This window comes from Gossypium hirsutum, chromosome A12, assembly GCF_007990345.1.
Source record: "Gossypium hirsutum isolate 1008001.06 chromosome A12, Gossypium_hirsutum_v2.1, whole genome shotgun sequence".
Lineage (NCBI taxonomy): Eukaryota > Viridiplantae > Streptophyta > Magnoliopsida > Malvales > Malvaceae > Gossypium > Gossypium hirsutum.
The window spans coordinates 10,794,806-10,808,936 of record NC_053435.1 but is presented as its reverse complement, the minus strand read 5'-3'; the positions used below and the strand labels follow the sequence as shown (position 1 = coordinate 10,808,936).

Genomic DNA, 14,131 nt, shown 5'->3' with positions numbered 1-14,131 from the left:
TTACCTGTCATAGGAGAGTCATGAGTAGTTTCAAAATGTCCTGTCGAATTGTCGTTATGAGCTAGTGAATATTGCTTTGCCCAACCCATAGAAGACTTAATATTATTAGTGGGATTCTAAGTTATACCTTGAAAGATAAAAAAGGTTCCTATTATTCCATATGCGCCAAGCGATTATACCAAAAAGGTTAGCCCAAAAGCTACCAACCTTTGGTAACTAGATCGACGAGCATAAATTCATCTCCAACACTCTTTAAAATCTCCTACAAAAAAATGCTTTGAAGTTCTATTGACTTTAACATGGGTTTTTTAATATCTTCATTAAAACTTCCAACTTTGCCATTGTGGGTTCTTTAAAATCTTTTGCGAAAACTTCCAAGTTTGCCATGGGTTTCCTCTAATCTTTGGATGAAGTTTGCTTATTTAATAGAGTTCTAATTTTACTTATCAATTTGGGATGGATTGATATTACTTACTTTTACAGAAGAACTACAATCTTAAAGAATATCTGATTCTCCGATAAATCCATGTTATTTACCCAACTCATAGGAGTCACCATAAGGCACATTATTATGCTTCAATTGGTCATTAAATGAACCAGCTCCATTACTTATTCTAAAACCCCTACATTGCTCACCGTAGGCCATTTCCCAAATGTGGATCCAACTTGTTCCTTGTTTTGGATGTCCAGAAATTCTTAAAAAATGTGATTGATTTAAAGTTTCATTTTTAATCGAAACTTATCAAACTTCTCATCAATTTTTATTTCAAATTGTTGCAAATTGAAGTTGTTGTCAAAATTGACCAGTTGAGATCCACAACACATTCACTTTGTTAACGATGATCATCGTTGTTAGGAAAAAGGCTATAATACCTTTGTTGTGGATTAAAATATCGGGGAAAGAAATTACAAATGGAGAAAGAAAGAAAAAAAAATTTTTAGATGACACAACTAATATCATTATGTCTTTTTTATACTAGTATTGACTAATTTACATTGTTATCCTGGTATTACCCTTAATGAAATGTACATTTACAATAAATTATGCTTGTATCAAAACAAGTGAAAAAAAATAATATTAACATAAATGAATCAAGAGCATAACATTTGAAGGAGGACGAGGGCTTTTAGGTAATTTGCAAGGAGCATCTAGGGTTTTGAGGAATTGTTTGGTTTCAGTGGCAGCCAGCGGACCCAGTCTTTTATATTTTAGCCAACAAGGAACGAGCCGAGGCAGCTCCTGAAATCCCTATGGAGTAAATATAAATTGGTACAATAGTAGGATTGAAAATAACAAAACAAATAATAACAATAATAATACTCAATAGTAAAGTCTCTCAAAAAGAATTAGGTTTTTGTTGGTAGATTGAAAGGAAATAGGAGGAAGGCGTAAACCGGAGATTCTGACTGCGGATGAAGATTTGATTCAAGTTTCAGCTGAACCTCAGTCTCAGCCTCAGGCAGGTAAACAAAATGAAATGCAGATTGTGGGATTTTGACTTTGTAAATGAGGAATTTTGTTGTTTTGATTTGTTTGACTGCTCTCATCATTCATCAATGTGGAAAAAGGAAGATGGAAAAAGGGGGTTTCCAGGCCGAAATCGTACGGGGGGATTTCTGCTGCTTCGATTGATTCGTATAATGGCGTAACCCTCTCTGTTTCTTTGTGTTTTTTATGTTTGTGCGTTTATATCACAGGAATTTATACGAAAAATCTCTTCAGCGAAAGAAAGAAAGAGAAAGAAAATGGACCCTGGTCGCTACCCTGTTCAACAAGGACATGGATGGGATAATAACAGCGTAATTGCGGTTTCCTCCTTTATATCAAATCACCTATATGGGTTTGGGATCATTCTCTCATCCCCTTATACACATATGAAACAAAGCCCTGCGGCACTCAGGATATGGACTCTCCATTTGCCTAATTCATATTTCTTTCTTTCATTGACATAGCTTCTCTCTTCAATCCACAGGCTCTTGAGGGTTTTCCTGCTGCTCTTGACCACAATTACCGGTGAGTGCTTGTCCACTGCCCTTTCATCGTCTCCACGGTAAAATTTTACTATGAATTTTTTACCTCTTTTAGTGCTTCCCTAACACAGGTACATGGTTTACAAGTTATTTGGTGAATTTGCCCTATTTTGTGTTGCCCTTTTGCTTTAACGCTCTCATGACCAAATTTGTGATTTCATCTTGCTATTTAATTACTTATTTACACCAACATTTGGCTTCATTATATCAAATTTTATCTTTCCTCTTCCACTCTTTTTCTTACTGTACCAGGGTCTGTGGTTCATATGATGAGAGGAGATATCTAGATGAAAGATACTCGAGGGATAATGTGTATCCAAGAAGTAACTACCACAGAGATTTTCTGGAGAGGGATAACCAACCCCCTCCTCCTGCTGCTTCTGCTGGTATCTGGTCTCAATCAAGAAGGACAACTTATGAGGAAGAATATCCCCACAATCGGGATTCTAGGCGTCATCAGAAGCCTTATGCTGATTCTTATAGTGACATGGATACTTTTCGTGATCATGAGATCACTTCATTTCAAGATTTTGATAAGTTTCGGGATGGCTATCGGGGTGTTGACAGCTTTCGTGATCATGAATTTGACAGGCCCTCTAGGTTTGGGGGACGAGAACGAGATGACAACTCATATGATGATTATGACTATAGGCCACGTGTTTCCCATCAGAGCAGGGACAACAGCCGTGAGAGGGATTATGAATATGGCCGACATAGTTATGATTCTGATTATGAAAGAGGTAGTCGAAGAGATGGCAATTGGAGGAGGCGCGATCGAGATCGCCTGAGTAGAGAGAGAGATCAGAGTCCACATAGAAGGCATGAGAGATCTCGATCACGATCCCATGGACGCGATGATCGTCCTAGATCAAGATCACCTCGAAGTCGAAGCCATGGACGAAGTCATCGTGAGGACAGCTATGATGATGGTCGGAATGATAAAACTGAGAAGCGAAGGGATCGTGAAGAGAAATATCAGCGGGAACATTATTCTGTGGTCTGTTTCATTTTCCATGTTCCTTGTGCTTCTGCTCCTGCATTTGTTTTAAGTTGTGAAATTGGGTAAATTTTTTTTGCTTTCTCACAGGCACCATCTGCTACTGTTGTTGTAAAGGGTCTCTCGCAAAAAACAACTGAAGAAGATCTATACCAGATTCTTGTAACATTTTGCTCTTTGTTTTTGTGTTGAATGTTCTTATTTTTGGTAGATATAACTCAGGTTACATTTCTCAATTTTTATGTGGCCATCAGGCTGAATGGGGGCCTCTTCGCCATGTCCGAGTGATCAAAGAGCGACATTCTGGAATTTCTCGTGGATTTGCTTTTATCGATTTTCCCTCTGTGGTACTCATCCCGTTTGACAAGTCAATGCCTTACATTAAGTTTGGTTGAATGTAATATGAGGGAAATTTCTTCTGGAACAGGGGGCAGCAAGCACTATGATGGAGAGGATTGGTGATGATGGTCTTGTTGTTGATGGTCGGAAGCTTTTTTTTGAGTACAGGTAAATTCTCATTCTAGAATCACGATTGAAATTGTTCATCTGGCACCATTTTTATTTCTTATGTTACTTTTTGATGGTAGGTTTTAGGGAAAATCTTTTACTGTCTTCCTTCTATTCCTATGTTGGTTTGATAGTGGAAAACAGGTTTATAAGGGTTATAATGAAATAAATATTGATTGATTTCGGTTTGATGGCAAACCAGTTGCTCCAAAGTAGTGACTATTGGTATCTGCAAAGGAGTAAACAGGGAACTCCAGGTCCTCTCAGGACTAAGAGTCTAGTATTTATTTGCAGGAATGCTTCTTGTCCACAGTAAATCTTAAACTGGAAACTGAAACAGAGTGCTTGTTGAACATAAAAGTGTGCTCTGAACTATGGATTCATATGTTATGAGGCCTCATGTAATGGAAATATGAAATTGCTCATATTTTCCCCCCTTAGTGAACCTTAGATGATTGAGCATGAAAGTTTGCTCTGAAATATGGATTCATATGTTATGAGGCCCCATGCAATGGAAATATGAAATTGCTAATATTTTTTCCCCTTAGTAAACCTTAGATGTGTTATATGCACCTTTTTCTATCTGGATCACATGTGTTACTCTGTGCTTATTGAGTGATATATGTATTTTAACTAAAGCTTTTATACCTTGATGAATTGATATGGTTGAAATCAGTATTAAATCCTATATTTAATGGAACATCCTTTCCCTCTTTTTCTGTTCTTTATTGTGGATTTGTGATGATGAAGGAAAAAAAGCTATCTATTATATGTTTGGTTTTCTGACCATGTGTTTGCATAAGAAATACATTGAAATCTGTTCCGTTGCAGTAGTAAGCCAACTGGGGGCACTGGTGGACCTTTTGGTAATGATAATGCTTTGAAGTCAGGCCATTCAGTTCATAGGGGCATCACTGTGCCTTCTGATTGGATGTGCACCATATGTGGATGTGTCAACTTTGCACGGCGAACTTCATGCTTTCAAGTAAGGTTTTTTCATTCCCAGTCTTTCTGGTATTGTTAAAATACCGTTTAAGGAGGTGTCCATGACCAGTAGATTACATTTCTGCTATTTTGCAACACTAGGTCAAGAAGAGGTAATTATAGTTGTCTAGCTTTATGTTGTTTTGGATGAAGGCATACCAGAATGTTATGCTAGAGCCTAGAAACTAGGCTAGTGATGCAAATGCATAGCAGATGTCAGAAGTTGTGAAGCACTTCATATTGGCTGTTGAAACCTAGATATAATTATGTACCCAAGTTTAACTGCTAAACCCAATTATTGTTGATCTATTTCTTTTACAGGGTGGTGCATTGCTTTAGTGTAAATATGCTCTTTTGCTATGATTATGTCTGAATATTTTTCCAATTGTGTCATTGACGTGTCCTTTCTCTTGCCTTTTTGTGTAGTGTAATGAGCCACGTACAGATGATGCTCCAGCAGCTGACATATCTTTATCACATTCAACATCCTTAGGAAAGAAAGGAACTGATTCAGGTCGGTATCTGTTGTTATTTTGAGTAGGCTTGTATCATTGTTTGTGTAATTGCCACAACTTACTAAGTTAACATGTAATTAGGTCCTACTCATGTACTGGTTGTTCGTGGGTTGGATGAAAATGCTGATGAGGAAATGCTCCGTTATGAGTTCTCTAAACATGCACCAATTAAGGTTTATGTTTTTATTATAATTATCTTTTGACAGAAAATTCTCTTTTATAGCAACTGCTGAACCTTATGGAATTAATCTGCAGGATCTTCGCCTTGTTAGAGACAAGTTCACCCATGTGTCAAGGGGGTTTGCTTTTGTTCATTTCCATTCGGTATATCTTGCTTTTCTTTATGGTATTACTTTCCTATAAAAGCTGTAAATATGAATGACTTCTAAATAAATCTGACTTTAATAATTTGTATCAGTATAGGCCATTGATTCTGATAAATTTCTGGTTTGTGATGTCACATTGAGCAGGTGTCAAAATGAAAGTTTTAGGTTGATATCCCCAAATTATTGTTTTGCTGTGGTGCACCTCTCTAGTGCAAATAAATATAAAATTCATTGCTAACATTTAATATTTATCATCTCTATTGGGCACGTGGGTACAAACGTTGTTGCATGTATTCAAAGAGCTCTTTTCTTTCTGCCACTAGTTGTTTACATTTTGGGTTTTTTTACATTTCTTTTGGATAATGGGTTTTCGTACTTCTATTTCCCTATAAATATCATAAAAATAAGAGAATCAGAGGCGATTCTATTAAATAAAGAAATATTGGTATTTTTTCAAATTCTATTTTACTTCTTCCATCCCACCTATTAAGAATGTCCCAAACTCTCCATGTTTCTTGTGCAAGTGAACAGAACAACTTTAGGCACTGAAGTGAAAATATCCTCTGTTATAGGTTGCTTCAACTGATCTTGTTTCATTAACACTACCTCTAACTAAAGGCCTTTAGATAAAGTATAACAGCATTATCTGACACGTTACTGACCATGCATCATGGGTCTGCTGGTACTATAAAATGCTTATAACTGTGTTCTCTTTTGCAGTCCGTGTGGCAGCTATATTAACGCTTATATTTTTCTGCCTTTGTTATTTCCTCATGATATTTTGCTATAATTAATTGCCAGGAGGAGGAAAAAAAATTGTAGCTTTCTTGGTTTGCAAAATTATTTTTAACATATAATGCATGACCAAGTATTTTGATGTCATGTAGGTTGCTGATGCCACAAAAGCTCTAGAAGCTACAAATGGAACAACGCTTGAGAAGAACGGGCAAATCTTAAGAGTGGCATATGCAAAGAGCATCCTTGGGCCAGGATCAGGGACATCAGGAGCTTCACAGTCAAGTAGCCTTGCAGCTGCTGCGATTGAGGCAGCAGCGTTTTCTCAACAGGTATTTCATGGTCTGTTTGGTTTCAATGATGATGTTTTTACTGTTTAGAAATAATATTAGATGCACGTTTTGGAAACTAAAATGCAAGTTAATGTACGGGCATTTGTGTGTTTACAAGATATGTTTTAATGTTTGGTCATCTCTTATGTTGCCTTATGTTTTTCTTCTCCTATTTTAGGATGTATTGCATGAGTGAGCCTTTCTGAAAATTTTGGTTATTGCAGCAAATTTCTGCAAAATAAGCTTGGAGCACAAAAAACCATTAATTTTCTTAATCAAATGAGAAAGAGTGCAGTGGCTAGCAAATGATTTTCTATTTATTTGAATTTGTTTTGCTTTCCCCAAATTACCATGGTCTCCCTTCTGTATATTGTTGATGAAAAGCTAGAAGGATTAAAAAAGCAAGTTTTATTAAGTACTAACAAATAAAAACTTTTAACATTGACAATGTAGGAGATTTAGTTGTAAGAGTAGGCTGGGGCTTATTGTCTTTAAAAATGGATTTTAGTTGTGGTCTATCATGACCTACCTTGTGGATACTTGAGTTAATATTCAATGCAGTTTTAGTTTATCGGAATTCAGTTCAAGTCTATCTTAACAAGTCTTCCTATTCTAGCTTGAGCTTGTCGCATGTGTTTTGAAAAAGATTTGAATGCATGGCAGTGAATACTTTTTTTTTTCTACTTAAGATATTCTTGAGATGTACTCTTTGTTTTACCATTTTTTCTTTTTCTACTTGCCTGTCAAATCTGTTCTGTAGAAAATTTGAAATGGTTGTAAATATATATTCTTTTACTTTCTATGATATTCTTGGGTTGTCCTCTTTGTTTTACCATGCTTTTCTTTTGCAAATTGCCTGCTGCCAGCTGCTGTCACATAATTGAGTCTACTTATCTAATTTACCCAACTTTATCCCTTTTTTTCTTTGGTTTTCTACCCTGCAACCCATATATTGTTCTTCGTTAGCTCACTTGCAGACGGATGACTCAAATGTTTATCTTGTATTTCTAGTATCACTTGTCTTGGTGGCACATAGGATGGTAAAATCTGTACCATGTATGAACTTTAGAGGTATCTTTATTGCATCCTAAATACTTGTTTGAATTGTCAGGTTGGCCTTTGATATTCTATTTGCATTTATAGTTGAAACTTGAGTGTGTCTATACAGAGGAATTTATGGCACTAAGCTGCTGAGACATAGATTTGTTAACTTTGACCATTGAGACAAGACCACATGCACTATCTTGAATGCCCCTGGCTCTTCTTGGGCAAAGGGTGCCATATACAGTATCAGACAAAAGCTATAGTACTTGGTTTGTCGATGGCACCGTTATTCGACACAATGTAGTTGTATATCTACTGATCTTGAAGAGAGGTAACATGTAGGAAACTAAAAAAAAGAGATTAGGATACTTTGATCATGATGTTTGAGATGCTGTGAAGTAGCTTGGTGTGTTGACCTGACGGAACTAGGAAGATTTCTACAAACAAAAAAGTAGGTGATAAGAACCCAAAAAGAAAAAGGAAAGAAAGAAGCTCAAAGAGTATGTGGAATTGAAGATGAGAGAGAAGGCTCTATGTCTGATAAAAGCCATAAAAGAGTGAGAAGAACAAAACAAAGGAGAAAATGGATGAAGCTATTACTAGTAAAATGTGTCATTATAAGGTGTCATTTAAAGCAAGAGAGTCTATTGTGTGCCAATATCTTCAAAACTCAAAGCCTTTTCTTTTTTTGGAGAGAAAAAAGGGGTTATTACTGAACCTCAGTTTGCTGGGTTAGGTTCTTTGCTGGATAATCTTTTCATTTGTGGCATATTAGTACTATTTGGTGTAGTCTTGAAACTTAAAAGAAGCAATCCTGATGTAGTTACATGGATTTAGAACCCTTACTTTGATGAGAATAAGATTGCTTTTGTAGTGTTTCATCTTCTCTATTGCAGGAAAACCGAGCAAAGTTTGAGTTATCTCTTTTCATGTTTGTATCAACTTTTTCCCTCTTCTATTTAGAAATATAGGAGATATATCGAGTCTAGTGTTGTGTGGCTAATGACGGGGAATTGCTAGAACAAAACCTACTATAAGCTCTTTGAGCTGGAAAGCCAACCCTCTGATTTTCCTACTTTGTTCAATGATGTGCATAGTTCTTTCCTTTGTTTTAGCTTATATAGATATGTAATGTGCCTTGTGATGAATCCTTGCAGGCTCTCTTTTTTAAGCTTTTATAAATTATGTAATTACACAGTATACAAAGTTTATTTCCTGCATCCTACTTGTCATCTTAGTTCCAAATGTTTCTGGGGCTTAATTTTGTCGTTTATCCTTTCAGTACGATGCTGTTGGATGGACACCAAAGGAATATAATCCAGATGACAAACAGTCTACTAGCTGGCAGGAGCAAGTTGTTGGTTCAGTTCCAGTTCAACAGGATGGTTCGGGGTTGCATTCTGGTTTTGTGTGGGATGAAGCTTCTGGTTACTACTTTGATGCTGCTTCTGGGTTTTACTATGATGGAAATACAGGTTTATTTTGCATTTTCTTTTAACTTTCTATGACAGTTTTTTTTGGCTGGTTAGAAGTCAAAATTAGGATATGGATTTTTGGAATTTTTTAGTTATATTGTGATTTTGGCATAATTTATTCCTAAAGAAATATAAATTTCCTAATAGTAGAATGGAACTATTATATCATTAGGAGTTGTGGTAACTGGGGATCTATTGCTTGCAACTGCTATTTTGCTCAGGAAATTGTCATGGCGCATGATCCCTGGCTCAAGTTGTCAATGGTGGGGTATGGTAGATTCAAAATAAAACTTGAGATTCTTGTGTTGGTAAAATGATATATTTTCGTGATGTCTCTCTCAGAGACAGACATCCAGTTATATGTTTATGCATAACAAATATTGATCAAAAGTGAGCTGTAGGGATTTTGTAGTAGTTATGTAGCAGAGATTAATTTTGCTTTGTGGCTCATTGTTTAAGTTGGCAAATTTTATATTTGGTGGAAAGTGGGATAATATTTTGGAGTGAATTATGGTTTGACTTAATTGGCATACATCCACAGCAGAGTGGCTAGACGATGTGGTGGAGGGTGCATATTTCAGTGAGCAGTTTTTTAAGGGTTTGGAATTCATTTCGGGTGAGATTTAAGGAGAAAGTTGGATGACACGCAGTTTTTGAGATTACAAAAAGCCATGCCATAGATTGATTAAACCATAAAGGATAATACTTCATGGCAGTTCAAAGTGATGTGAACAATAACAGAAATTACTAATTATAATTAGACAATAACCTAATAGTTACTGAAGACACTTGGAACTAATTCAGCTTCTAAAGCACATTTATGTAACCAAGCTATTGATGTGTCACATTAATATTATCTAGTGGTAACAGAATAACTTTTATTCTTGTATGGTGGAAAAAGGTGAAATAATTGTTTCAATGCAAACAGCTAATTTTTGGTTTTTTATTTTTGGGATTCAAAATATAATAATGCTCTAGAGCTGCAAGTTTAGACTTAATTTCCTTTGTTATTTCAACATGCAGGTCTTTACTATGATGGTAACAGTGGGATCTGGTATTCGTATGATAACCAGTCTCAGCAGTACATACCTTGCGGTGATCAGAATGACAACAAAACACCTGGTAAGCAGTCTGAGCCTTCCAAAGGAACTGATGGTAGGAAGGTAGTAATATCTGCGCCGGCTGCTACTGTCACTTCAGTTGAGAAGGCAGCCTCTTTACCTGATGCAGTTCAAGCAGCTGCAACAGCAGCACTAGCTGCGGAGAAGAAAGAAAAGGAGAAAGCAAAAGAGATAAAACTTGCTTCGAAAAGCAGTATCCTGGCTAATAAGAAGAAAATGAATAATGTGTTGACAATGTGGAAACAGAGGAGTCATGAAGGGCAGGCCACGCGTTTAACTCTTGATGAAAATCACTTGTCTACTTTATCTGAGGATAGACCTCTGCAATCTGGACAACATGCAAAGACCAAAGTTAAATTTGATGTGACGGGCCTGAAGGAGAGTAGTATATCAAGTTCTGGAGTCAATACAACTGCCCAAGCTGCATTGACTGGGGTTTGGAGTCTCCAGTCAAGGCAAGGCCTGTAAGCAACAGCTCAGGGGGGACTTTAATGGGAGTAATAAGAGGCTCGGCAAGAGGCGTGGTAAAGTCTGATACTCCATACTCTGGAACATCTGCTGGAATTTCCACTTCAGCTGTCGGAGGTGCTGAAGTTTCATCAACCAATTCAGATATGCCCACAGTTATGACTCCCTTTAGGACTGATGCTTCTGCATTGGGTTCTTATACACCTTCAACTGTCTCTGCAAGTGGTAAGAGAAGATTTTCTGAAACACCAGTGACTTCTACTACCAGCAAGGAGCAATCTCAAACTGCTTACAGAGACCGTGCGGCCGAGAGGAGGAACTTGTATGGTTCATCATCTTCCACAGGAGATGATCTGCCTGACCCTGAGCTCAGGAATTCGAGTAAGCTCGTTTATCAGTATCAAATGTTATTTGTTCATTGTTGTCCTGTTAGTGTTTCGTACTGACCCTTGTCTGCAAAATAGTCCTAATATTTCTTCTAAATATTGCTTGTTTAAAGGCCTTGGTTGTGCAAATTAATGGTTTTGTTTTATTTATAAAATTTTCTATTAATCTGTGAGGAATTTTGTTTCAAGATCGAGATATGGCATTCAAAAAATTCTCCTCAGATCCAATGCCTTTCCCACCTGGTGTTGGTGGTGGACGGGGGGTTGTGTCAGATGATGTTCAAAGCTTTGAGGTGATCACAGCAGAGAAAGCAATTGATGAGAAAAATGTGGGCAACCAAATGCTCCGCAATATGGGTTGGCATGAAGGATTGGTACCATTCTCTCCTTAGCTGTTGATTTTTGTTTGCCAAGGGCATTTAATTGATGTTTCCTCTTGAAGATGAGATGCCTATGTCCTCTCTCTCAAAAAAAAAAAAGAACTGTATATTTCCAACACTAATGCCCCATTTACATGGTGTCGTCAAACTCATTACCATGACTCTTAATTATTCATTCCCCCCCCCCCAAAAGTACCCCTTTCCAAGACATTAGATTGATACCTATGTCCTTTTGACCCTCTAACTATATGAAAAATTTTCTTCGAAGACATGGGACCCCTATATAGCACTTGTTCCCAAGTCCAAGCAACTCGTACTCAAACCCTATGCATTCTTCTATTCTAACACTTGTTCCCTAGTAACACAGGCTCAAACTCTTTGCACTCATTTTTTTCTAACACTTGTTCACAAGTCCTAGCAACACATACTCAAACTCTTTGCATTTGATCTATTCCAAGACTTGTTCCTAAGGCCAAGCAACTAGAATGTCTAAAGATGATAAGCGTACAAAAAGAATGCCAGATGTTTTAGTAATAGTTGCACTGTGACTGCCTCATAAAGGTTAAATTATATGAAAAGCCCCTGTACTATGCTCTTTTTGTTTGCGGATATAGTGTCTACTATAATTTGATAATTTCTGGTCCCTTTATTTTTCAAAATGTGCATTTCAAGTCCTGAAGCCAATTTTTTTTATCAATAATTCCATCAAATAATGTGACGTTTTTTTTACATGCGGTGATATGGCATAGGCATTTTTTATACAATTGAACAAATATTATACATTCTTTTCTTTTTTTTTTGGTCAATTTTAAAATATTTGATTAAATTATAGTAGAGTGACTAATTTTGCAAAAGGCTGTATAGTACAGAGGCGTTGTATGGTATTTGACCTCTAATAAACACTTGAAAAAAAATTTAGCATCACTGCTCGTTCTTCATATAAATTGAGTGCTTTCTTCTGTGTCTTTGACTTATCCTCAATTGTAGGTTGCATTTTGCATGCTTGAAGCAGAAAGTTCTAACAATGGGGGATTGCTTTATTTTCTTTTGTTGTTTTTGTGGAAATGAAATGAAAAAATATATAGGGATTGGGGAAGGATGGAAGTGGAATGAAAGAACCAGTACAAACGCAGGCGATGGATGGTAGAGCAGGACTCGGAAGTCAGACGAAGAAGTTGGACCCTAGCCTTGAGGTGCAAGCCGGGGATAGTTACAAAACTGTGATTCATAAGAAAGCACTTGCTAGGTTTCGTGAAATGTCTTAGCAGCCCCTAGGTAGAAAAGATGTGGAAATCATTATTGTTTCTGTTTATATATATGTATCATTTAGAGAATGTTGGCGTGGTTTGAAACTTCCAGTCCACACCATTTTGGAAAGTTAATATTTATGGCCATTTTAATTTCGGTGTGAATCGAGTTTTTTGGAGCCTGCCTAGGATATCTTTTACTTCATTATTATTTGAGTGGCTAAATGGCTTGCAGGTAGTGTTTACTGATTCAACTAGACGGGCTATTGATGCATAAATATTTGATACGTATGGACTTGTGATTCAATATATAGCCAATGATATTGTAATTTTCACAATGATTGAGACTTTTAACATTATCAAGATTGAACTGTAACAAATAACATTATGATTTCCTTCAAAATACAATTATTATCCTATAAATTTAAAAATAAATATTAAATAATTAAGTATAACATCCAAATGAAAGATGTTCTCTAATTTTTCTGATTCTTAAATGCTTCTACATCATGTGCGGTACGGCAATTTTCGCTTTTGTTGGAAACTCTTATTAACACTTGTGATTCATATAAAAAAAAAAGGGGGGGCGGAATAATAGAGTACTTCAAATATTATTTGCTATTAATGACGGACGAGATATAGATTTTCTTTTTCAATAGTTATTTTTCATAACCTTCTCTAATGAATTATAAATACACTTAGGTTATAGGCTGTACAGTCGTCATCTATAATTACATTTGCTACGCATGCTTCATCTAATTGGGTTGTTTTGCTCAATTGAAGCTTCAATGCATAGATAAAGCCCTGTCAAATGATAAGTACCACCAAATATGACAGCTCGTTGAGGTCATGGCCGTTCCAGACCTAATCACCCTGATAAAATTATAGTTATGCATCATTAATCTGTCACTTCAACTCACGTAATCCAACTAATAAACAATCTATGTCAAATGACAAGCCTACAAATTCAAAGATGACGTGTGTGGCCTACAAGGGTCTCTACTATATATTCTCCCATACCTCGTAATAAGGGGGACATGAATCCATCGTCAAATCCATCTCTCTCTCTCTTTCTTGCAGTTCTCGATCCTCTGGGTGAATTGCCCCCAACCTCCAAGCCACGTCTTTAGTTTAAACTTTTGTGGATAAATGTTACATTTATCCTTAAGAGTTTAAAGCAACTTGTACTTTGTGGCTGAGAGAATTTATAAATAGGGCTGGCCACTCTCTTTGAGCTAGTTTAAATATACTTTGAAAACACTCTAGAGTTTTTCCTTTTGCATTTTAGAAGAAATTTGAACACTATTTCTCTTTTGGAATGTTTGGTGAAAGTTCTTCAACTCTAGATTTGTCAAGGACCAGCTTTGAAGGATTGTTTTCCAATCTTTTAGACTTGATTGATTTTAGTGGAACATCTTGTTCCAAGAGGATCAACTTGTCATCTCTATTCTACCCATTTTGCTGATTATTCTATCATTTGTCTAATTCTAATTCAATCATGTCCAGATTTGGTGCTTTGCATTTACTATCTTAGTCGAATTCTTCCTTATCTTTGAACACATTTATCTAGTAATTTCTGCCAA

The 14,131-nt window shown here is 36.4% G+C and overlaps 1 protein-coding gene across 1 annotated transcript; it reads left to right on the top strand.

Moving 5' to 3' along the window:
- Positions 1–1,234: 1,234 nt before the first annotated feature.
- Positions 1,235–12,713, top strand: LOC107935609 (SUPPRESSOR OF ABI3-5). Its single transcript, XM_016868259.2, is given in 16 exon segments — positions 1,235–1,800; positions 1,974–2,014; positions 2,284–3,028; positions 3,119–3,190; positions 3,283–3,375; positions 3,456–3,535; positions 4,367–4,520; positions 4,946–5,033; positions 5,116–5,207; positions 5,290–5,358; positions 6,248–6,427; positions 8,754–8,946; positions 9,970–10,497; positions 10,500–10,916; positions 11,111–11,295; positions 12,387–12,713. Coding segments are annotated over 16 exon segments (3,171 nt in total). The 5' UTR covers positions 1,235–1,746; the 3' UTR covers positions 12,567–12,713.
- The last annotated feature ends 1,418 nt before the right edge of the window (positions 12,714–14,131 follow it).